This window comes from Pelobates fuscus, chromosome 3, assembly GCF_036172605.1.
Source record: "Pelobates fuscus isolate aPelFus1 chromosome 3, aPelFus1.pri, whole genome shotgun sequence".
Classification (NCBI taxonomy): Eukaryota; Metazoa; Chordata; class Amphibia; order Anura; family Pelobatidae; genus Pelobates; species Pelobates fuscus.
Genome location: NC_086319.1, coordinates 71,621,736 through 71,647,705, shown reverse-complemented (window position 1 = coordinate 71,647,705; position 25,970 = coordinate 71,621,736). Strand labels below are relative to the sequence as shown.

Below are 25,970 nucleotides of genomic sequence, written 5' to 3'. Positions count from 1 at the left end.
CTACCAAGTATAGGTAATCCTCCGTCATATAATGGGGGATCCCATTTCATACTACACCAGTCTTCTCCTACCTCTGTTACTTCAGGAGCCTGAGGAGCATCAGGGATATCTGGAAAACACATTTTCATATATATAGACACATAATTACAACTTAAATGTCGTTTGAGCAGGGTCCTATTCAACCTATCGTTCCTGTAAGTTTTCTTGTAATTGTCCTATTTATAGTTAAATCCCCCCTCTCATAATATTGTAAAGTGCTGCGGAATCTGTTGGCGCTATATAAATGGCAATAATAATAATTTTAAGCTTTATATCATGATAGAATATATAGCACCAATCTTTTCCATTCTACAACAACTTAAACTGCCTGATCAGTCTACTCAGCCAACTCCCTAAGTTGTGAGCTTCTCCTTTTTTAAGTCACATGTGCTTTCATTATTTCATGCCATTTGCCCTCTTTCCCTGTTATTTGCCGAATTTCACTTAACATGTCACATGTTCTCTCTGTTTCCAATGTCACTTACAGTCTTGCATTGGATTTTAGCTCATTGAGCCTTATACTGTACATGCCACTTGCCCTATCTCCACTACCACATGTCCTCTTGGCATTGTCACTTGCCATTGCATCTTGTCACTTGCATTTCCTACTTTCAGTCAACTTTCCTTCTTTATTCCTGCTGTCCACCATCTTGTTTGCCCTTAACCAAGTCACTTTCCTTCTACCACCTATCCTCTAACCCCCACAATGAAACTAACAGCTTTTCAAGTCAATCTTTACTTGTGAAAGGAGAAGGTTGAGATTTAGGAAGTTTACCAGAGGACTTTCTCCCTAACCCTTGCCTTCTCCTCTTGTTTAGCTTCTTATGGAAATAATAGGTAATTAATGATAGGTGCGTTTTGTTTGTTTTATCAGAACTGCAACACATCTGATCTAACTTCATACAAACACTGTGAACAAAAAAAATGCATAAAATGAACATAAAATTAACCGATCCAATGGAGGATAGTGTTGCAGACAGGAGGCAGGCCAAATGTGTAATTACAATTTTATTCTCTGCTCCAAATCAGGGTCAGGGCAAATGGAGTTTAAAATCTACAGTAGCTACATGACAGCTTTATTTGTACCTTGTCCAGCATCCTTTGTAATCTGTTCCCCCGCATGTTGCACTGGGACAGATTGCAAAAGATGGCCTACTTTGATCGAGATATACAGGTCTATCCGCTAATTATCAGAAGAGAAAAATGAGTTTCCTTAAAGGAGAGCATAATATAACATAACAACTATATCTTATGGTAGTGGTTATGGTGGAAAGAACTTTTGGGTGCCGAACCCTGTGTTCAGCCAAACCGTGTTGACTTATCAAAAAGTAAAGCCTGTTAAGAGAGTGGAAGTTTCATGTCCAAAGCTGGCCGGACAACAGTTTTAGGCTTCGAGCACTCTGGTAAACCTATCCCTAATACAAGCAGTCTTTAATTCCTTCTAAGTTTGGCCTTTGGACAGAAAATATATTAGTGATGCTTTCACTTTATCTGAGTGGCAACAGAGAAGCGACGCTTTGGGTGCTGGAAGACCCATGTTCTTTGTCAAACGGCTTGAAAATGGCTTGAAAGTAAATGGGGACAGCACATAAAGCATCCTTGATCCATCACTGCATTTGTTATGTTGCAAAGAGTATTCTTTTAAGTTCATATTCTTTTTTTTTCATGTTTAAATCTTTATTTCACTTTTTCAAATTACAGAAAAAACACAACAGACAAAAAAAAAAGTAAATAAATAAAATAAATAAATAATATACGGAAAGAGAAAAATACCATTCACAATGCAAGATATTCTATTACCATCTTTTACTTTTATACATCTTACAATCTCTTCTGACTTATTTTCGGCTTCAGTAACACTTTTTTATATCTTTACATCACTGAATTCTTTTTTACATTAGGCATTTCTTTTTTATCCCTTCTGATATAATTTATACATATCCTGATTCTTGTATTAAATTAGGTTTTTATCCCTCCTTCTCTATAAAGAAGAAAAAAAAGCTAAAATAAAAATAAAAATGTACATTTAATTATAGTAATTCTTTCTTTTATGAATCTGCATTTCCAATTTTATTTAATTTATAAAATTTCATATCAAACGTCTTTATCAATCTGTTCCTGCTGCTTGAATCTCAAACACTTTTTTTTTCTGTTCTCGTTCTCTTTCCCTCGTCTCTCTTCCCTTCCCTTCCCTCTTCCTTCGTTTGTTTTGTACCACCTACATTGTATTAGCCATCTGTATTAATTAAGCTATTTTGCTTATTTCTTTCCCCTTATTTTCTCTTAATTTTCTCTCATTTCATTTCCACCTCACCCAAATTTTATCAAAAATATTTTGTTTGCCTTTTAGCCCATATGCCATCTCCTCGTAGATTTTGGTAGTAGAGATCTTTTCCCTTATTATACTTAATGATGGCACTTGTTTTGTTTTCCATAAATTGGCTATAGCATTTTTTGTAGCCATCAAAATATGTATAATTAGCACTATTTCTTGTAGCAATATTCTCTCTGGCATAATGTGTAGTAGGAATATTTCTGGTTGCAGGGGCATCGATGTGTTTGTAACTTTAAAAATGAATTGTTAAATGTGTTTCCATCCATCAATAATCTTTTTACACTGCCAAAATATATGGGTCATAGATCCTTCCATTTCCCCACATCTCCAACATGTCCCCACGTTCTCTGGATATATTTGCGCCAATTTTTGTGGTGTCATGTACCACCGTAGCCACATTTTGTATGTTGCTTCTATGTATTGTATATTATGTGTGGCAGCCTTAGTTGATCTCATAGCCCTATACCATTGAAAGGGCTCCCACTCGTTGTTTAGCTCCTTCTCCCATTTTAAGTTCATATTCTGCATTACAGATAGGAAATAATATGGACAAAAGTTAGAAAGTGCTTATATTTCCAATTATCATTGTAACTCACCTACAACCTTTATTTTGATATGAGCAACAGCTTCACCTGCTTCGTTCTTTACCATAATCCTGTATGTGCCAGTGTCTTCCTTCTCTGCTGAGTCAATGACCAAAAGGCCATGATCGGGGTAAGACTCTGCCCGTACGCGACCACTCAAATCTGTGATCCACTATGGATATAAGGAAATATCATTTAATTTATAGATTTTCTAAAAAATATATTCTTTATTTATTGATTTTTATAGTAATAATTGACAATATAGTCAGGAAAGTAAGAAAAGTAACATGTTGACAATTATAATGAACAGAGATCAGGTTGGCAGTTCCACAAGGTATTTGTTGTGCAGGACAAATGTTATGCCAACGATATAAGGTGAGAGAAGTACAAATTCTAACAAAAATTAAACAAACATAGTTCAGGTTAACAAAATTTGGCAGTGCAATTAGACCTTGTAGTATGTGCAGGCAGCTGTATTAGGCCTAGGGCGTCTAGAACGCATCCCTGGACCGTGCAACTTGGGAGCGGTGAGTTGTATAGATGAACGAGTGTGTGTGATTGTGGCCCTTGTGGGAGGCCGGTGCTGTAGCACGTGGTTACCTTGTTCGTCTCAGAGTGACATGACCCAGGTCGCCGTCCAGATAGTTTTAATTTTTTTAATGATCAAGAACTGCTTCTTTTTTATAAATCCATAAAATAAGGTAAAATAAATTTGGTTAAAGACATGGGTCTCTGTGCTTCACTACCAGGGGACTGGGATAGGTAGTAAAAGTCAAGATTGTCTGTGAAATTTGGGAGTGAATACAACCCGTTACCCTCAATATATATCATCAGTTGTGAATAAGTCCAAACCTTTTCAGCATCAATATCAAACTCTCTGGCAATGTTAACCAAAGTACATATAGTAGGGCAGATTTATATTCTGAAAAAAGTTGGTTTCTTTGCCCCAAAACAACTCACCTACCAATATCTAAATCTCTAGCTCCCTTCAACCCCCAACGACTCTAAGATGTTCTTCAAAGCATTTCTCTGCAAATAAATCTAATTTCTTCAAGCAAGAGCAAACCTTAGCCATAAAACAATGCCACACATCTAGACGTTACAATTTACCTTATCTCCTCTACTCCAAATAATTTTTGGAGCTGGTTCTCCAGTAACTGGAACCTCAAGTCGTAGCTTTGTTCCAGCTACAACAACCACTGTATTATCAGGATAGTTAAGTGAATCAAAGTGGATTCGAGGAGGATCTGTAAAGCAAAAATCAGTATTTGTTTAGTTTATTTTAAAAAAACAGTGAATGGGTAAAATAAAGGTTTGAAGATTAGATACTGCAAAGTGTTCCCTGTTTTTTAATTAGTTCACACGAGTCAGGGCAGCAACTGACATGATTTAGGTGTGTTTTGCATGTTATTTTTCACCATATAGGCCTTGCTAAATCGATATAAAGAACAAAAATCGTTAATGCATCATAGTGATCGTACATTTGTAACAGAACTTATTCTGCAAGTGTGACCATCACAACTTAGTGTATGTCAGATTTGAGCAAACTGGATCTGTCTTCGTGTTCTTACAATTTAACTTTTATTATATATATTATATATTATAAAGGCTGACCAAGAACAAAAGAATTATGGGAATTGTAACTGTAAAACATTTTTAAAGAAATGTTCCATAATTTCATCATTTAAAACTGGAATCAGAATGTTTTACATGACAGGGTAATTAGTTAAGAACATAGACAAACAGACCAGTATATTAATTTCATGCAAAATCAACAACACATTCAAATACCTTGAGTACATACCAATGACATGGATGTTGCAAGGAATATTAGTTAGATACAGATCTGGAACAAACGAATAATCTCCTTCATCTTCAACTAAAGCATTTTGTATATCTAATCTGTGAATCCTAAGGGACAGGTAATAAAGTGATATATCAATTTAGAAGGTTAAAAAATAAGGCAATAATCACAAATGTTATATAAGGTATATCTTTAATGTTGCATATTGATTTAGGGGGGGAAAATACGCAAAACATTACGTTGTAATGGATAATAATTTATAATGGTTTCGAGGGACTAGCAATGAAGGGAATTGCCCACGACTGGAACAGAGTTGGATACACAAAATAATTATGGCCAATTTATTTCCAGGGCTGGTTGGCTTGGTTAAACAGCAGAATGGAAACCGCGGGAAAAATTACATTTATAAACCTCACCTTCCTTTATGATATAACTGTACTCGATCACTGCCATGAATAAGCTGTCCATTCCTGTACCATCTCCCTGGTACGTTTTCGGAGATTTCACACTTCAGATTAATTTCCTTGCCAAGATTCACAGTCATATCAGTCAATGGCTGTAAAATCTTTAGAGGTCGCACTTTAAAGTAAGCAAAGAAACATCCCATGTAAGATCACCGTATATTATTAGCATCTTCAGGATTCATCTAAACCAGGAATTGGCAAACTTCGGCACTCCGGAAGTCGCGGACTACATCCCCCATAATGCTCTTACATCCATAATGCTGGCAAAGCATCATGGGAGGTGTAGTCCAAAACATCTGGAGTGCCGCAGGTTGCCTATGCCTGATCTAAACAGTCATTACAGAATCCTTTCATTAGACGTACAGCATACACTGGTCACTATGGCTGTGTGGCTTCATCATTACCAACATCTGAGCCATGAGTTGAGAGTATGTTCTGCCTAATAAATAAGTGGATGCACAAGTGATCTGGCAACTTATGATATATATATATATATATATATATATATATGTATTTACCATATATAAATCAATAATAACACAAATTAAATACAATATATATATATATATATATATATATGTATACATATATATATAACATACACATACACGTTTTTATTTTTCATGTACAAATAAATAATATAAACATGCTAAATAATGTTTGTCTATATATATATATACATATACACATAAATATACATACATATACACATAAATAATATAAACATGCTGGTTTTACATATATAATATATATGTGATCTATACCTGCTTTAATAAATATTTAGAATAAATATTTGCAGTTGTGCTCTTACAATCAACCTGCAGCTGTGCCGCCGACTGTCCGCCTGTGGTCATTACTGAGTACGTAGCAGAATCCCCTCTGTCCACTTCATCTATAATCAAGGTATGCTTTTTACCATCCACCTTCAGCCTGTACCGTGATCTTGGCTCATTAGTAATTTCAACACCATTCTTAAACCTAATAGACGCAGACAAAAATGTTACATGATCCTTGTTATCTTGGTAATATTTGTTTTCTTTTCAATGTATTTTTTAAAGTATCACAATCTGTTTATATGTAGATAGGGATACGGTTAGTATAGGATGAAATAGAGTATGAACCAGTATGCTATATACAATTTTGCCTTAATAGGTGATGCTGGGATTTAGCTGCCATATTGTTATGCATTGAGTGTCTTTTTCAAAATCCTTCTAAGGAACCTTTTTTAATTGGGAATTTGGAGATTTAAGAGTGCCCTTTAACTTATTTAAATTGTGAATATATGTAAGACTGGTTGACCTTTTCCATATGATCTTAAAGAGCTACAACAATCTGTTATTTAACATCTATCTACTGTATATATAAGCAATATTTGTCTGCTGTATGTCAATTAATTATATTGAGATAGTTCCTTTAATATCTGCTATATCTTGAGAGGGACTAATCATTTACCATTTCACATTTGCTTCGGCATCGGAAACTTCACACTCCATTTCCACTCTTTCTCCACAGTATGTACTAACATTTTCCAGTTCTTTTGTAACCAACACAGGTGGCTCTACGGTCAAATTCAAACAGTAATGAACATTAAGCTAGCATCAGAATTTTTCATGAAGCCAGAACCAAACTTAACTAAGCAGTTTTCAGTCAATGATTGACTTTGTACATCTAAATCTAGGTCCCTGTAGCACATACGGCCCCACTGTAATTGTGTATGGAAAGTTTGAAATCTTCACTTCTGTGCATACTTTGTATAAAAATAAATTGGGAAACAGTTGAGAATAGCCATGTCTTCATGCTCCCCCATTGCTGTATATTAAAACTGTATTCTAATAAAATAATTGCTTTTGATAGCAAATGCCAACAGGGACAACTGCTGTACTCCTATTTTATGCATTAGATCAATTTTAGTATAAATTTTGCAATCAGGTTTTAAATTCATTACCGTTTGGTGTTTATTGAATACCTCCCTCCCCTGACTGAGTTGCAAGATAATGTCAAATAAACCTTAATAATATAATAACTGAGTGACATACCCCTTACAAACAGCTCAGTTGAACACTTTTCATCTCCCGCGCACACTTGATAGGCTGCGTCATCAGCTAATGTACAATTATTGATAAAAAGTATCCTCTGGTTTCCTTTGTGCTCAAATATATACCTGTTGAATTAAATTCATTATACAAAATAACAAAAAAAATTACAATAAATATGTGACAAAGCCATTGTGCAAACCTAAGATTTGTGCTATTTGGCAAGCTAAATCATAATGGTTTTGATTTGACAAGACAATGCATGCTCTTGAAAAGGTCCATTCCTGATGTGTGTATATAAACAGTAATGCATCTAGATATAAAGCCTATCAGAAATCTCTGTAGTTTCTGTGAACTTCAGCTTGGTTGAGCATCTTGGGAAATATAGGACATGAACATCTGAAAAGCCAAGCATAACTATCACAGACCCAGATATAAAGAGGAAAGACAATGTGGTTCTGGTTCTTAGAGTGGCTGAGCTGAACGTTGGATAGTATAGAACACAGTTTGACAAACAAACAGAAAAGTGAACTGGGGCAGGCCGTGATCGAGTAGTATAGAAATATTGGTATGCAAGATGACAGAGCCAATGTCTAGGATTCCAGAGATCGGAGTAGTCAAAAAACAGAGCCAAGTCACTAATCAGAAAACACACAGAATTACAATAATGCACTCACAGGTAACAGAGGCCCTATATAACCCCAGAGTGCCTGCTTTTGACTTGCATCAAGTATGAGACCAAAAGGTATGCAACCAATGTTGTTGACTTGATTTGGATTGGTGCAGTGTTAAAAGTTATGCAAACACATGCTACCTGTTTGAGTCTGTGACCTTTATCTCACTGTCTCACTGATTGTCTAATTATCTATCTTTCTTTCTCTCTGTGTTTCTACATAGCTTTGAATTTCAGGCATTCAAAACAATGGGGTACCCATATGACAATCCAAATGTTATATATGAGCATTTTTAGTGAAACCAATGTCAATGGTTTGACTTACTTCGTGCTGGGACGGATCTCCTGACCATTTTTGTACCATTTCAGTTCAACTGTTGGATCAGCAAGTTCTACCACAAACTTCACCCGACCACCTTTGTCAATCTGATAAGCTGGATCCAGTTTCTTGGAAAATGCTTAAAATATAAAAAAGAAAATAACTGAATCTAATCCATTACAAGAAGAGTTATCTTTGATAATAAACGCTTTTAATTAAACAAAACCTTTCAACACAGATTTAGCATACTGCTTGGCTATATTATCAACCAGTTTTTCAATTCGGCTTTAAATCACTGAAATTCAGAATTTAGTAAATACCCTAATGAGTTTTTCATTTAATTTGCTGTACCTTCACTTTTCTTTTCTTCCCTGCGCATGCGTTTCAACCTCTTCAGCATACCCCTGAGGTCAGTGATTCCATACTGAAATGCAATCTTCTCATACTCGTTCGGGCTAGCATTCTTAAGAATTTCCCACACATCTATCTCTGGACCTTCTTCAGGTTTAACCTCTCTAACATTTGGGGAAAAAATGATGCAACATTTTTAGGATCTGGCTGTAAAATAGAAATGGTCTATTAAAGGACAACCCCGAAGTGTATGGATAACTGCCTCTTTTTTTTTTTTTTTTTTTTAATAAACGTAGTTTGACAAGGTTAGTATACATAATTGATATATGAATAAAACAAGTACTTTGCTGCCACAAACATTGAAAATTTTGTGAAAATGTTTAGGTTGGAGTTCATTAGAAATGTGTGCCCATAGTAGGCAATACTATGAGCTGGAGTTATCATTTGCATAGAATAAACCATTTATAAAACATACTATGTTCTGAGTCTTGTTCTTGGGTATTAGTGTGTTGTAGCTCATAAGAAGGGATTAAAATAATCCGTCATTGGTCATAATATCCTTAAATAGGGTCGTGAGGAAATAGGCCATGTAGTTACATAGTTACATAGCTGAAAAAAAAAAAAAGGAAAAGAGAGCGTCCATCAAGTTCAGCCTTCCTCACATATGCTTTTGCGGTTGATCCAAAAGAAGGCAAAAAACCCAGTCTGAAGCGCTTCCAATTTTGCAACAAACTAGGAAAAAATTCCTTATTGACCCCAAAATAGCAGTCAGATGTCTCCTTGGATCAAGCAGCTATTACCCCACTAATTAGAAATTATATCCCTGTATGTTATGTTTTTGCAAGTATTTATCCAATTGCAGTTTAAACATCTGTATAGACTCTGACAAAACCACCTCTTCGGGCAAAGAATTCCATATCCGTATTGCTCTTACTGTAAAAAAAACTTTTCTTTGCCTTAGATGAAATCTCCTTTCTTCAAGCCTAAATGTGTGGCCTTGTGTCCTATTTATAGCCCTGTTTATGAATAGATTTCCAGATAATGGTTTGTACTGGCCCCGAATATATTTGTATAATGTTATAATATCCCCTCTCAGGCGCAGTTTTTCAAAACTAAAGAGATTTAAATTTTGTAACCTTTCTTCATAACTAAAATGCTCCATTCCCTTTATCAATTTTGTAGCTCGTCTCTGCACTTTTTCTAGTGCTATGATATCTTTCTTTGCCCAAAATTGCACAGCATATTCAAGGTGTGCTCTTACCAGCGATTTATAAAGAGGCAAAATTATATTTTCATCTCGAGAATTTATGCCCCTATTTATACATGACAAAACCTTACTGGCCTTAGCAACGGCAGATTGACATTGTATATTGCTACCTAATTTATTGTCTATAACAATTCCCAAATCCTTCTTGTGTGTGGTTATCCCTAGTTCACTACCATTTAGGGTGTAAATTGCTTGTGCATTCTTAACCCCGAAGTGCATAACTTTGCATTTTTCTACGTTAAATTTCATCTGCCATTTTAGTGCTCAGTCCCCCAATCTATCCAAATCCCTCTGCAGCAAGGCAATATCCTGCTCACATTTTATTACTTTACAAAGTTTTGTGTCATCTGCAAACACTGATACATGGCTTTCAATGCCCATTTCAAGATCATTTATAAATATTTAAACATTTCATATATATTCAGTGAATGTACCTGTGAGAAACATCTCATTGTTCAGAAAAAATATTAATGAGTAAAGTGAATCTGGTGGTATCTACATTGAATTTCGTTTTTGTTATTTTTAAGAACTAGTCAAATATAAGTGTACAAATTCAGTAAAATTTTGTATACACTGGACCAAATACTCAGAAACGTTGTCCAGGTGCTAGGACTATTTTTATCTATGTGCTTGGCTGTTTGCCATCCGCCTATCTATCTTAGGCCTTCTAACTGTCCCCATTTCCGCTGGACAGTTCAGATTTGTGGGTTCTGTCCCTCCGTCCCAGGTTTGTTTCATGGTGTCCCGCTTTTGGGACACCTAGGAAACTGTCCAAAAAACGTATGGTGCAAATGCAGCATTACACGTGCTTGCCCTGCGTTAAGGGCACTAGGACAATGCAGAGAACACTGAACAGTGCTCCCTGCATGTCCTACAATCAGTGGGCAAACCTGCATGATGGACAGGGACTATATTTATGCTATCTAAGGCTTCGCTTGAATAATTTTTGGTAAGTCATATATTTTTTAATGTTTTATCTGCAATAATTCCCAAAGACATTAATGATGACTTATGTGGATAAATCATTTGAAGAAGTGATATAGATATTGTCTATAAGCATATAGTTAGGGGAGATGATTTATCACCCTATAAGGGGTTTGATCCCTTAAACATACTAGTGAGAAAAAATAGTAGTGAAACTCCCCAAAAATGTTTTTAAAAAATATAACTTTTAATGAAAACTAGTCAAAACTATCCAACGCATGGATGTATAAATATGACAGTAATGTACTCTAAAGTGGAAAAAATATAATGTCAACACAAAAGAAAAACAGAGAGTAAGTAAAGTAACTAATTTTCATTAAAAGTTATATTAAAAAAAAACTTTTTTTTTTAGTTTTACTACATTCTATTTTTTCTCACTGATAAATAATTTGAAAGACTTATCCAAAATTATTAAGTTAAGGCCTAAACCAGAATTCACTTAAAAAAGTGAATTAATAAACCAAACCATAAAGCGTACAAAAGCAATACGACAAGCAAAATCTAGTTATTGCTACTCTGAGTCGTACAATGCTGTTAAATGCAGTACAGCAAGCAGCAATTGCATAGATCCTGAAAGTATGAAGAAGTGAAGGCATACAGGGTGTGAAACCTCTTGCATAAATAAAATAAAATAAATTAACTAGTTGTTGCAAACAAATTGGCTTATTCTCTTAGAAGAGCAAATACACAAATGTGGCCTCTACAGAGAAGAATTAAGATCTCACAGGGCCCTACGCAGGTTACCATTTTGGTCCCCCCGTTTATTCTTCAAATAGGGATGGTTAATGGTACCAAGCAAATTCGTTGTTTCCAGTTCATGGTTGTCTAGCCCTTGGGCCTAGGACTGTCTTATGGTTAATCTAGCTGTGGTCCTCTATATGAGGGATGGTCAAGTGTGCTGTTGTGGAAATACAACTCCTGTCGGCTGCAGTCCCGAAAAAGCTAGGAATCTACTGAAAAAGCTGAGGTGACTTTACATTTCAGGCCATACCAATTAAATTGGGGGAAAAAATCCAACTCATATGTGCAGGAGCTTGTTTTTTCCTTCTACAAATTGGTTATTTTGGTGTAAGTTGTCTCAACGGGGTTTCCTCTGTTTAGTGACAATACACCATAAAGCATGCATTATTGTTGAACACATATCATCTGGAACCAAATCAGAAACCACATCTTTCACATTAAGGAGGTAGTAAATGACTATAGTCACCATTTTCATTTAACAACTTTAACAAAGACATATATTCAGCGCTGTATTTTCCGTGAGGCAAACAAGGCATTTGCTTTGGGCTGCACTTTCCAGGGGGCGGCAAGAAATGCTTCCCCCAAATGCCCAGGCAAATACATTGTTAGTCTGGTGGCAGGCAGCTAGTTGAGCTCCACATTCTGGCTCCCGGCATCACTCTGCGGTGTGTGAGGGAGCTGAGCAGGGAGAGCTCACAAATCAGCGCTCCCTCGCCCCCCGTCTGCACCTCAACTGTCCGCCCACATGCCTGCACACCTTCCTTCTTGGCCAGCAGCCCCACTGGACCCCAGGTAAAAAAATCCACCTAGCTCTCCCAAAGGTGGGGAGGCTGGGTGGATTTAAATAATAATAAAAAAAATAGTCTGTGAGTATTGGGGGAAATGTTTGTGTGTGTGTCTGGCTGTCAGTGTGTGTGTGTATCTGTGAGTGTGTGTGTGTGTGTCTGTCAGTGAATGTTTGTATGTCTGTCAGTGTGTGTCTGTGAGTGAGTGTGTCTGTGAGTGTATGTGTCTGTCAGTGAATGTGTTTATGTCTGTAAGTGAGTGTTTGTGTCTGTGAGTGTTTGTGTGTATGTCTGTATCTGTGAGGGAGCCTGTGTGTCTGAGTGATTGTGTGTGTCTGTCAGTGTATGTCTGGGAGTGAGTGTGTGTTTCTGTCAGTGCAATCGTGTGTGTGTGTCTTAGTGATAGTGTATGCCAGTAAGTGTGTGTATGTCTGTGAGTGTGTGTGTCTGTCAGTGTGTGTCTGTGAGTGAGTCAGTAATTGTGTGTGTCTGTCAGATTGTGTCAAATAAGTGAGTGTGTGTGTATTTTAGTGTATCTGACAGTGTGTGTCTGTGTGATAGTCTTTAACGGCAGGAGGTGTGGCCTTGACAGGAAGAGTGAGGCAAATTTAAATTAGGGGGTGCCTGAGTTCCGTCATAACCAGGGCAGCACAGATCGAAAATACACCACTGCATATATTGACATGCACACAAGAGAGCCAATTTCTAGAATGATGTATCTAAAGGAAGACTCCATTCCAAATATGCGTTAAATTGCATTTATATTATTAAATGCTCCAATTAATTTTATATCAGACATATACATGCACATGCTATATGCACTATAAAGGAACATGCAAAGACTGAGAAGCCCCTAAGGAGATATTATATGGAAAAATTGCATATATTTTCTTTTTTTGAAATGATGATGATGATGATGGGGAGAAAAAAAGGAGGAACTCATCAAACCGTTGTCTGAAAACCATAAATGGTTGAGATGGGTATAGCTTGTCACAGCTCACATCAACATTGGTTTTCTCACCTACGTTTCAAGAGACCACTAAAGTCAAGCTCCCCTGCATCCTCTTGTCCTTCACCACTGTCGTTGACATAAAGAGATCAAATCTTTGTTTAGTACAGAGAGACATTCACATGACTTCAAATACAGACCACTAACTCATGCAGAATGTCATATCAACATACCCCTTTCACAAGAAAGGCTTATTTTCTTGTGAAACAATGAGTGCAACATTTAACGAATGTTGTGACTTTCTGATGTATTGTTCATCGAACAATACTTATTGCACATGCTACACAAAAGCACTATTATGATTGGCGCTCTGCCAACATCATCACAAAAGCCGTTTTTTTCCCTTTCATTTTACTATTGAACAGTCAGTAACACAATAATAAAAGAAAGAAAGAAAAAAAAATAGACAAGCTTTCGGCAATGTGCAAGTTAAAAAGTAACAAAGATTTGTATCGTAGTAAAAAAATCACTACCTGCTGTTATCCTTACGGTGGACTTTGAATTATATTGTACTCAACTCGTGGGTAGGAAAATAAAATACAAAAATGTCAAAATATTACATAACTGCATTAGTGTTACAAATACATGTTTATATTGTAATAATGTGCTATGAATTGTAGGTTGATAGCTATGATTAAAAAAAACAAAACCATAAAATGCCAAAATAGTTTTTAAAATATTATAATTCAAATAGACAGTTTTAGGTTCTTCATGACAAATCTACTATAACTACAACCACTTCTCAAGTTTTAAATGTGTAACATTTTCACAGGGGCTACGATGCTGAAATGCGGGAAGAAATCTGTTTAACGTTATTGAGTATTTGAAGAAGATGGAATAACTTTTTAAGTCTCAGTTTTATAACATTAGAATTCATGGGTGCTCAAACTCCGTCCCCCCAGATGTTGCTGAACTACAACTCCCATGATTCTCTGGCTATCTATGTAATTCAAAGAATCATGGGAGTTGTAGTTCAGCAACATCTGGGGGGCCAGAGTTTGAGGACCCATGCATTAGATGATTGCTTCTTTTAGAACCTAACTGCTATAATAAAGATTTCAACAATCTCTGCATAAACTTACCTCCTCTTGAAAGCAGATCGGATGTCGAGAGCTTGAGAAGCATCTGCGGCAGCTGTACATAAAACAAAGCGATAATGCTGTATATTATTTCCATCATCAATAGAAATCCATCAATTGGGCATCTAAACAGCAAGAGAATGTTCTACATCTGTCAGTAATGGGTTTCTTTTTCACTACTTGGCTAGTGTATAAAGGCGGTTTGAAATGTGTGGCTTACATAGAGTGCATTGTCAGCATGTTACTATTTTTATAAATCATATACACATAAAAATACAGCAGCAAATAAATGTATTTACATTGTCTGATGGGCTGTCCTGGCGCAAAGAGAGCATAATAAAAGTAAATTTCTACTATTTCCATTGTGACAAGTATGAAAATGTAATGTAAAATGATGCCAAGTGTACATACATATTGTACATATTGTACTTTCCAAGCAGATCTTAAGTACCCATGAGCACATTTCAAGCATTAAAGGGACACTGTGGGCACCATAACCACTTTAACACATTGGAGTGGTTATGGTGTATTAAATCTGTGGGTGCCAGGTCCTGCATTACTCCTAAACGGTTTACTCATAGAGATGCTCGGTCCCTGGCAGCCTGCAGCCCAGCCACCAATGACAATACGGCAGAGGCGCAGCTCTGATTTGCTTCACGCCATACCAGGGTTAGATCTCAGCCAATTGCCTCTCCAATCCCTGCATGATCTAGTATGGCACATAGCCCCTGCCATATCATTATTGGAGGTTGGGCTTCAGCCTCCTGTAGACGAAGAATCTCGATTAAAGCCTTTTAGGAGTGGTGTGAGACGTGGTGCCTGCAGACTTCAGGACCATAAACACTTTAATGCCTTGAAGTGGTTATGGTGCCTAGAGTGTTTCTTTATTTTTACTTTCAAAGATGTGACATTTCCTCTTCAAGTCAAATAAGCAGTACCTCGGGCCAAAAGATATGCCTCAGTTTATTCCTAGAATGAAGTCCACAGAAAACTTTCACAAAATATTATGCTGTTGGTTCAATAAAAATCATATGAATACCTTACAGCCAGCTATGTATTAAATACAATGAACAAAGATTAAAATTATATAAAGAACCACAAATGGAATTTTTAAAGCAATCCTAACAAGTCTCGGAATGCTATTATTAATTATTTTTGGCATGCGTATCTTGGCTATGAGTCATTTTTTTTAAAACAGTATCATGCTTTTAGATGCAGACATAGAGGAACGCAGACGTTGACATTAACAGGCCTTACCAGCGACTTCAAGATCAAATGAACAGCTGTCACATTTATCTTTGAATGTCACTTCACATCTGTAGTTTCCAGCGTAGTTTTCCTTTGCTTTTATTATATGCATTTCAAACGTATAAATCTATAAACATATTTTAGCATTTGATTGTTAATTAAAAAATAATTTTAGATAGGTAAATATGAGCTAAACTGGTAAATTATTATATTTCAGTCACATTTCATAGAAGATATTTCTGTGTGTAGGATATAATATTCTATAAATTCTAACATTCTAACACGTTGATTCTACATGCTTTGTTTAATTGAGATTGTTTCGAGATTAAATTTAAAAGATTTACAGAGACTTGTAGCTAGTTGACTAAAAAAAGCTGTACTAGAAAACAAATTCTAAGTTTGGTTATGTCTGTCTATATATATGTACACTCTCTTTGTGCTGTGATTATTCCATGTAGTTATGATATAGAACACTCTAAACAATGTAACAAATAGAAATAGAGTAATGCATATAGTGAAAACATAAAACAAAAGCAAGTATAAAAATTATTATAAGAATGTTCATGATAATCTTTAAAATGTATCATAAAGTAGACAGAGCAGACGTGCTGGCGGATAGCTCCGGCTCCAAATCCCTAAAGAACGGCTGTTTTACAAGTGAATTACCTCCGAAACGAGCCCCAAACACGCCTCACTACCCTCTAGAATATAATGGGGAGAAAACACAAAAAAAACGCCCGTCCGGAGAGCGCAAATCATCCCGATATCAGACTCTCCTTTGACCGGTCACAGGCCCGCAACAAAATGGCGCTGAGCAGACCATGCGGCTCCAGCGACTCCAGCGACTCAATAGATGAAGAGGATTTGCCCCGACCTACCAGCGGAGTACACCTGCAGGCAGACTCGGACTCTGATGCCTCTCCCTCCACGAAAGGAGACATAAAAAAACTCCTCCAAGACCTAAGAGCTGTATGGAAGGCAGACCTGGCAGGGGTACAGACGGAGGTTGGCGGGCTGCGGCAGCGGATTACAGCAGTGGAATCCAGAGAGACATCCCGGGAACAGCGACAGGCAGATACCCAAGCACAGGTGGACACCCTCACACAACAGATTGACAACCTGTCACGTACGGTGGCATCGCTGGAGGCGAGACACCGTAGGAGGAATGTCCGGATCCGGGGAGCACCAGAAACGGTGACCCCGGACTCCCTGCTGGACTTCGCCCACAAGGTGACACAGGCAATGGGGGTCAAACGAGCGGGAGACGCACCGCTATTTGTGTCGGCCTTCAGGATCAGGAAGGCTCCGACCGCCCCAGCGGACGTTCCTAGGGACATAATTGCGGTAACCCGAGACGCAGCAGTAAAATCGGCCATCATGGCCTGCTCTAGGAAGAGCCCCAGTATATTGGTAGATGCCAACAAGATAACGGTATATGCGGACTTACCATTCTCAGTGCTCTTAGCCAGACGCAAGTTCCTGCCCATCACCAAGCTCCTGAGGGAACACAACGTCAGGTACCGATGGGGAGTCCTGGGCACCCTGGTGGTGCCAAGGGGGGAGGAGATCCATGTCCTATCGGCCACCGAAGACCCAACAGACTTTCTGCAGCAACTCCAGCTGCCCCCTGGGCCCACTCAACCCTTGACACAGCAGAGAGTCAGCGCCCAGAGACACACAGCAACCAAGCTACCAGAAGACGGAGACACTGAGATGAAAGATGGCGGCGGCACTACCAGGCGGCAGCACCCTCTATAACGCCGATCAGAAAAGGAGATCTACACGTCCTAACCTGCCAACAGTTGGTCGTTATTGAACTTTGTTAAGACTATGGGAGATGACTGTATGTGTTAGCTCAGCTGCAGGATGTAAGGGCACAGAGGGAAGGGAACTCACAATTTGACCTAGCAGACAGAAGATCGGAGGGTGGAGGGGGAGAGCACACACTCAGAGAGGAGAGAACACACCAGACACAGTGCCTCCTGTCCTGCCCCGGATAAGTAAGCTTACGGGAATGGGAACAGACCCACCAACCTGAGTGGAAGAGAGTGGGCGACACTCTTCCCTCCCCACATACTAGCAGGCAACAGACCCCACCATGTTAACGGCCCAACCCCATACACGGACACATGGGGGACATACCGACTAAGCCCAAAACACGTCTAACCTCAGCATTGGGAACACTGTTTATTCCCAGTCTAGGGGTGTGATTAACAAGACAGCGAGTGCCAGTTGTTCATCGGCCACCTAAACTATTTGCATAGCCTAATTCACCCGCGTAGCTGTCCCTCACTGACATCAGTTATGTGCAAACAGGTTAAGGACTAACCGACCCCGACGGCCACACACACTCAACCCTCGCACGACTATAATAACAGTGGGTTAGCCCAATGTACAGCACACACGCCACACGACACATAAGCTTGACGCTGGATGGCCAACCTGGCCACCCACAACCATAGTCATTTTCCAGGCGTACCAGAAACTGATGTTACCTAACCGAAGCGCCATAATTGTACTACATTACTATGTTACTTGATTTTTATTATATTATATTTTAGGTCTTAATTTACGGTTAGCCAGAGGTCTTTTCTTTGTTTGAACTATACAACCAGTAATAGCCAGTCACGGCACAATTTCTATCTATGACTCACTACTTACCTTAATACCTGATAACAGGACTAGTATGACCATGTTTACCTAACAAAATGTGCAATTTAATCATATGTTGTTACACTAAATACCTTGTTATGCCTGCTGCTGCTGTTGAGGCACTGCAGGCTGATATGTTAACCTCTTTGCATAACAAAAATAAAGAATTAAAAAAAAAAAAAAAGTATCATAAAGTTGATTTACAAAATTCAGAATACAATTAAATGCTAATATGCAGCAAATGTAATCTGATGTAATCTAAACCCTGATGAAGAACTGAGCATGGTGAAATGCGTAGGGTAAGTACTTATATAGAAATAAGATGTAGAAGCCCCATTGCTACTTATGCTATAGTGAATTTGGTCTTCTTTTGCTAATTTCTTTCTTCTGGATTTTGTATCTGCCTCTCCATGCTCTCAGGGCCACACATTTTGGGATTTATTCATTAAACTCCAAATTATAAAAAAAAAATAATAATTATCACTATTAGCTACATTTTAACCATAGTGAGCCAAATGAATTCATGATATTTAAAATGGATCTCACTGCTGTAATCAGATTCATTTTAAAAATACCTCAACCAGTTTGTAGCCAGATTGCTGCAGAATCTAGAATCTACAAAATCGAATCACAATTGCCTTGCCTACTTGTTGTACTTTAGCCATACAGTTTATATCAGGAGAATAACCTGCTTCTGTAAGGCTGCTTCTTTATATAATCTAGTTTAGGGTTCCCTAAACTTTAGCTCTCCATATGTTGCTGAACGATAACTCCCATGAGTGTTTGAATAAAATAGCCAGAGGATCATGGGAGTTGTAGTTCATCAACATCTGGAGGGCCAGAGTTTTGAGAACTCTCATCTGGATTAATTAAGCCAACAAAGAAGGTATGCATTCCATTTATTTATGATCTAAAATTCGATCTAGCACTGGAGAACGTCATGAAAAATCTAGTTCTGTAACATCTGGGGGTCTAAGGTTAGCCATCATTGATCTGGGATCTCAGATTTTCTTATTTTAACACGAGTTCTAAATGGTGGAATTCTGGTTTAACAAAATACCTTGTTAATACGGTCGAATGTATCCTTCAACTGAAGATGTTTACCAGCTTTACTTGCTAAATCCATCCATTTGCCTTTCATCCATTTTACAACAGGCTTACGAAGAAGATCTTTTGCTTCAACTTTTGCAATGAACTTAATATCGCCCCCTTTCAACAAAATATCAAAAAGAGAAAGTGAATTCTAAGCTTTTTTTTTTTTTTTTTTACATTTTTAATCCATACTTGTAAATAACAGTGCTGAAAATACATTGTGGAACTTGCCAAAATTGCTATCAAAATGATCATTTTGTATTTGTTTTATTTTAAATGAATATTTTAGCAAGTGAAGTATGTGTTATAGTTTTCTGTTTAAAATCCATCCATCCAGTCCTTCAGGCGCTCTAACAAAAGAAAAAATTGTATTTTTTTTTTTGTGCAACATATGAATTTTTTGCATAATAAATTACATTTCTGGAGAACTCAACTTAGCACTGATCTGTACATTATTATATTTCAAATTCATCCAACCTGGACTAGATTGATTGGCTTAGAACAATTGGCTAACCAACACTAAATGCCAATCAATGCTGTCCAGGTTGGAAGAACGTAACATAATAATAATAATGTGGAAGTATTACTGATATTATCAATGGAGGCTTGGGTGTTCTATATATGCCAGGAAATATTTATATGTCAAGTCGTTTATGGTCAATAAATAATGCAACTTTTAAATAAGAAGTAGAATGTTGAGATGACTACACCTTGACCTTGGACTCACATTGTTAATGGTTTAGGTATGGAGTGCTAAATCTTGACATAGGCTGAACTATCTTTACATGAAGTGCTAGATCCTTGGATAAGGAATGATATCATGGGACATGTAATGTTAAACCTTTTATAACGAGTGCTAAGCCGTAGCACCCTGTGATTACGTTCGTCCTAAGAAACACATTTTATATAAATAGAAAATCACATGTGGCCTTTATCTTGTGTTAAAGGGTTGCTCTAAGCACCTTTGCGTTGCAAGGAACCAGTATGGGCTGTATTTTAGGTAGGAATGCTTCCAGACTTTAAATATTTTGAGGTTTTATTTTTGTTTGTTTTTTTTGCTGAGTGTAATTCCACCTTTGGCTTCTTGGTATCTGACATCCTGGAAAGAGAGTTCTGGGATTGTTATGTCAGTTTTAACCATATTATGTGTGTGATGTCTGCATGTCACACACCACGTTGTCTGAGCCCTTTCTCTGCCCTGTAAAGAGAGCTAAGAGGTGGACTGCAATCCGGTTATGTGGAAAAGCCGGTTCAGTGAGAGAACCTAAGTTAAAGGGACAGCTTAATGTAGTGGTTCTGATGCAAGGATACTGTCCCTGCAGTCTTATTAATGCAAACACACCCTTTTCTGATTAAACATTGCTTCTTGAAGTAATTTCTAGTGACAGCCACTAGAGGCTCTTGCTGCAATATTTGCTGGACTGACTTTCAGCATCTTCATGCTTAGCATTAAGCCAATGCATCTCTATGAGGAGATGCTGATTAGTGCAGTGAGGCAATTGCTGGACATGCGCAGTAGCCCTACACTTGACTGAGATTATCAGTAATGACAATCTCAGCCAAGAAATAGTTAGAATAATACTCTAACGTTAGCAATATATGTTTGTAGTACTAATGTTTGAGTGTTTCTTTAAGCCATGACTAGCTCAATTCATAAAAAGAAAACCATGAATTGTGAACTATTCAGGAAAGTAATAGAAGTCACACAAGCACTTCTATTCGCTTTTGCTGTATGTTTAAACCAAGCATGTCAAACTTGCGGGCCGCGGGCCGCATGTGGCCCACAAGGATCATCTTTGCGGCCCGGCAAGCCGCAAGTACATGCTGGTGTTAGAGCAGAGTAGGCACCTGCTTTCCCCACATTGCAGGTGCCTAGTCTGTTAACACTTACCTGGCAGAGGAGGATGACCAGTGAGGAAGCTCAGGGTTCCACCTCCTCACTGCTCCCTCGTGCACGCCTTCTGTAGTGAAGCCGGGCACCGAAATATGATGTCATATTCCGGCACCCAGCATCACTAAACCGCACGAGACAGCACTGAGGAACAGACAGAAGGACCCCAGAGCAATAAAATAAAGTATGTGTGTGTAAGAATGTGTAAGTGTGTGTGTGTGAGTGTCTGTCAGTGAGTGTGTGTGTGTGTGTGTGTGTGTCTGTCAGTGAATGTGTGTGTCTGTCAGTGATTGTGTATGTGTGTCTGTCAGTGATTGTGTATGTGTGTCTGTCAGTGAGTGTGTGAGTGCCAGTGAGTGTGTGGCTGCCATTGAGTGTGTGGCTGTCAGTGAGTGTGTGTGTGATTTCTAAAAATTACATCACGTATTCAAAAGTTTTAATGTCTCCCTTAAAAATATAACTTTGTAACTGTGTTGCAGAGTTCATACTTTCCAGGACAAACCTGGAATGTGCCCTTACTGGAAAAAAAACACTTTCTAAATAAATATGTGCACGGTTTATTGATCTGTAGTTTCAACAATTACTTTTCCATATATGCTTTACTACTTACCGACATTGACTGATCCACTGTTCGGTTTCTCAATAAACAACGTGGACTTATTAGCATTTTCAGGCTGTGCATCTCCAAATAGAAAACATGAAAATATATGTTAGCAGTTGTTTGAAATATTTTATTCAAGTAGTTTGTCCAACTTACCAACCATGGACAGAAATGAAGATTAGCTGTGCTTATCCTCACGTTTACTCAATTTTTTCAAATGGAAATGTTTATCTCTTCAAACTTTGATAGCTATATTTTTCACTTTTCATTTAGTAGAGAAACTATAAGTATGTATATAAATAAAAAAAAAAAAAAAACATAATTTCCCACACGGATGTTTTAATTGGTAGTCGGATGAATCAGTATTACCAGCTGAGAAATAAAGACCTGAAAAAAAATGATCTTGTTATACATAGCGTTGCTGTAAAAAAGTCCTAATTCACTGCGCTCCATCTTTACTTTCTCTTCAACCTCCAAGGAAGGAAAATGTGGCAAAAAAAGACCTTTACAGTTTGTGGTTCTGTGTGTTATATGCAGGAGAAATGTTCACGAGATTTATATAGGTTAAATGCTCTACTCAAGCAGAGGAAACATAAGATTGTAAAAGATATTCCAATTTTTCGGTGGGCATTTGCCCCCTCTTTCCCTGACACGTTAGTACACTCATGCTCCCAAGTGCCCCCTTTTTTTCTTATCCCTCCTTTCTAGGAGCTCAGTATTCATGGTGTGTTTGAATTTATACCAGAGCTCCACAGCAATAATACTAACACCACTACTAAAATGAAAGTGTCTCTCTTTTTTTTAATTTTGAAATGTTGAGAGGTTGAGAGGAAAAGTAAAATGTAAACCTACGCAGACTTGCAGTCTTTTAGTAGTCAACTTACTAATTTCATGTTGCCTTTTGCCACACTCAAGAAAAGCATAGATTATAAATACATTAAAAATAATTATCCCATTAGTCTAGCCTACTGAAAGAGTATCCAGACTGGCAGGGGTTTCACCAGAAATTAGACAATTATATTGAGGTATAATGCCCACTGAGAGAGAAGAGAGCTCCTTGATAGACATCCGGAAGCTCCTTTGAATTCTAGGGTAACTCAGGCTAATGTGGCTTGATATAGCATCACTGAGCATTTTTATTTAGCATTAGTGAATAAAGTGATCATTTAGTAATCGCTGGTTCAACCCTGTGTATAACACAAAGATTCTTATATTCAGTCTTTATGAATACAGTTGCAGTAGGATGGAATCTCATCACCACCTAGATCAGGTAATATTGCAGAAAAACTGAATACTATTTTAGGTTCCACCACAATGCATAGCTTCACTAGATTGTATTGTTCAAAGTATGTTACAAATTGACAAGTAGCATTGTGACAGACCAGTGAGATATAAGCCAGTACATAAATTGGCAAAGAATGTGGAGATATAAACCAGTACATAAATTGGCAACCACAGATAGAAAGCCTATTCCAATATGTTATCGATATCCCTAAGATGCATTTATTATGTATTTCCAAACATTTAAATAAAGATTAAGGTATTTATTATGTTTGTGGCACAAATCATTAGCAAGTAAATATGTCTAACGTGCTGTGATAAATTGTTACTTTTAAATGAAAAGGTTATAAGGAGATCATACTATGCATGACTGCCATTGTATAAGGAGATGTTATTGGGTCTATTCTCTAACAGTGAACTGTGACACAATATAACAAAACAATAGAGGTGGGAAAAATGGCTTAATTGGAGATGTTCATGCCTGCCATTCTGGCCTACATCTGTTTGCTGGCCTATGAGAGTGTACAATACAGATAACATGAACACACATTATGCATTATTAGTCCAGTGTTTGTATTAAGCTGATTACTGTAAATAGCCTTCGACTTTAACATTAAACTGATTGTCACATACTTTGCTTTGAAAGACTTGGATGAGATTCTATCTATGGTCATTTGACCAGGAAATGATTACTTACCAGAATCTTTCCTTGCCATAGATCGAGCAATTTCATCTGAAAGAAAATATTTAATTGGAATGATAAAGATGGATGGTATATACGGTATGTGGATAGGTGATTTTTTTTTTATGTTTATTTTTTCCCCTCCTGCTTTGTTGTAGTACTACATAACCAATAATCCTCGTCCAGAAGCATGTATGGGGATTGCAATACTTTAACTTGTGTGACACCAATGCTTGGCTCCTAAATGCTGTAGAAATGTAGTTGAACTAGGGAATTGGACGTTTTTAAGTGAACTTGTCACATTCTCAAATTGCAACGGTCCTCGCATCATTTTTTTATTCATCTGCTTCAAATAAATATTCATCTCCAACATTTTATTCATTCATGAAAGGTGATGTATAAGTTGAGGTGAGTTCATCCTAGTTATGTAGAATGCAAGGTTTGCCTATGTAAAATAACCTTGCAATTGGGAGGCAATTCTCCAACTGGTTTTAGATTGCAAATATGATATCTAATTCTAGTACAGTAATAAGTGTCAAATACTGTACATTGTTAGTCCGTGATAGGGATTGTTTCACCGTGTAGATGTCTGATACACCAATGTATTTTAAAGCTGCCCTGTTGTGGTACCCACAAGTATATATATAATTAAAGTACATAGAGTTTGTCTATGCAGGGTGCTAGCAGAATTATAATTTACAGACAGTAAGACAGGGGCTACACCCTTCTTTCACTTTATATACATCTCTTACTGGACCAGAACAGAGAGATTCCGGTTTAGGTTGCTTGAGCTGCCTTCTTCATGCAACTTCATGTTCTAGAAACCTGCTACCCTACCCTTGTATGTTAAGACAAATCAGTTTAAAATATATCATCTTTCTTCACCTGTCAATCAATTGCTGGCATTGATCCCTATGCGGATTTTGGCCAAGTAACTAGGGAAAGCAGGTGGTTCTCCTGCTCCACTGCACGGAATCTACTGCTCTTGAGTAGTGGTTGCTATGGTTGTTCTCCTTACCACAAGAAGTGCTGTCTAGATAGAAGAATATAAGAAGGAACTGAGGGACAAATGTCACTCTGTTCAGTGCCAATAAGTTGGCAATCATGGATGAAGATTGCCCAACTTAGGGAAATGTATTGAAAACAGGCCAATCTAGCCCTGTTTGGGAACAAAATAATCTCTCTGGCATGTAAGGTAGGATTTTTGATGTGTTAATAAATATCATCGGATCACTGTTCACATGTGGATGCTTAAATGTATAGAACATGGGAGAGAACTATATTAAATAGAAAGGAAAAAAAAATACCTGGAGGTGGTGTACTAACTGAAGAGGACTCATCTTCATCTGCAAACATAAAATATAAATAAGAATATGGACACAAAAGTGCGTGTTAAAGATGGTAGATATCCTGTGCAATGAAGAAATATACAAATCCTGCAAAAGAAGTCTGTTCATTGAAATAGCAACTTGAAACACTCAAAATAAGCTTAAAATATATGGGAAGAAAGCTTTGGCGTTTTCAGAAGCCGACATGAGAAACTCCAGCGATGAAAGAAAAGAGGAAAATGGAAACACAAACATGGAGGATGTAAACCAAGTGATTCGATATTAAAATGAATGCATGGATAGCTCTCATAAAGACTGGAAATGGTTAGGAATATCCAGTATCATGAGCGTCAATAAGCGCATTGAAATGGAGGTCAACCACACATCTGACCTTCTGATGAGGATGTCACATCACTGTCTTCCATGCCTGCAATTAAAATGTGTACCACATACACAATGAGTGGTTCTGTTAGGCATTAAGTAACAAAATATATATTTTTATATATATACGAACTGAATAATCGGCAACTCCTTTTGAAGAAAATAGGAATCTAGATTAAATTTCAGTTTAAAACTAAATGAGATTAGGGACAAATGGATTGGATTTCATTAGGTTTTGGAAATATGGAATTCAAACAAAAAATAGAAAAAACAACAACAACTTTTTTAATTGTAAAAAATAACAAAAACAAACAAAAAATCTGTACAAAATATCACTCTCCGTGGTG

At 37.4% G+C, this 25,970-nt stretch overlaps 1 protein-coding gene across 14 annotated transcripts in view; it reads right to left on the bottom strand.

The window, feature by feature from the left end:
* Positions 1 to 25,970, bottom strand: part of MYBPC1 (myosin binding protein C1) — a 124,948-nt gene that overhangs the window by 44,660 nt on the left and 54,318 nt on the right. For 10 of the 14 annotated variants that reach the window (XM_063447178.1, XM_063447190.1, XM_063447192.1 and 7 more), the window contains 17 exons: positions 25,222 to 25,260; positions 23,930 to 23,965; positions 21,961 to 22,032; positions 19,428 to 19,576; positions 15,725 to 15,842; positions 14,471 to 14,522; positions 13,401 to 13,457; positions 8,603 to 8,766; positions 8,258 to 8,390; positions 7,263 to 7,387; positions 6,679 to 6,784; positions 6,038 to 6,204; positions 5,179 to 5,341; positions 4,763 to 4,869; positions 4,069 to 4,205; positions 2,971 to 3,130; positions 5 to 109 (listed from right to left, as the gene is read on the bottom strand). In XM_063447178.1, coding sequence (XP_063303248.1) covers positions 5 to 109; positions 2,971 to 3,130; positions 4,069 to 4,205; positions 4,763 to 4,869; positions 5,179 to 5,341; positions 6,038 to 6,204; positions 6,679 to 6,784; positions 7,263 to 7,387; positions 8,258 to 8,390; positions 8,603 to 8,766; positions 13,401 to 13,457; positions 14,471 to 14,522; positions 15,725 to 15,842; positions 19,428 to 19,576; positions 21,961 to 22,032; positions 23,930 to 23,965; positions 25,222 to 25,260 — 1,890 coding nt within the window. Of the gene's footprint in view, positions 1 to 4; positions 110 to 2,970; positions 3,131 to 4,068; positions 4,206 to 4,762; positions 4,870 to 5,178; positions 5,342 to 6,037; positions 6,205 to 6,678; positions 6,785 to 7,262; positions 7,388 to 8,257; positions 8,391 to 8,602; positions 8,767 to 13,400; positions 13,458 to 14,470; positions 14,523 to 15,724; positions 15,843 to 19,427; positions 19,577 to 21,960; positions 22,033 to 23,929; positions 23,966 to 25,221; positions 25,261 to 25,633; positions 25,670 to 25,970 lie in introns of all 14 variants that reach the window. The other 4 variants (XM_063447184.1, XM_063447186.1, XM_063447189.1 and 1 more) reach the window with 2 other exon arrangements.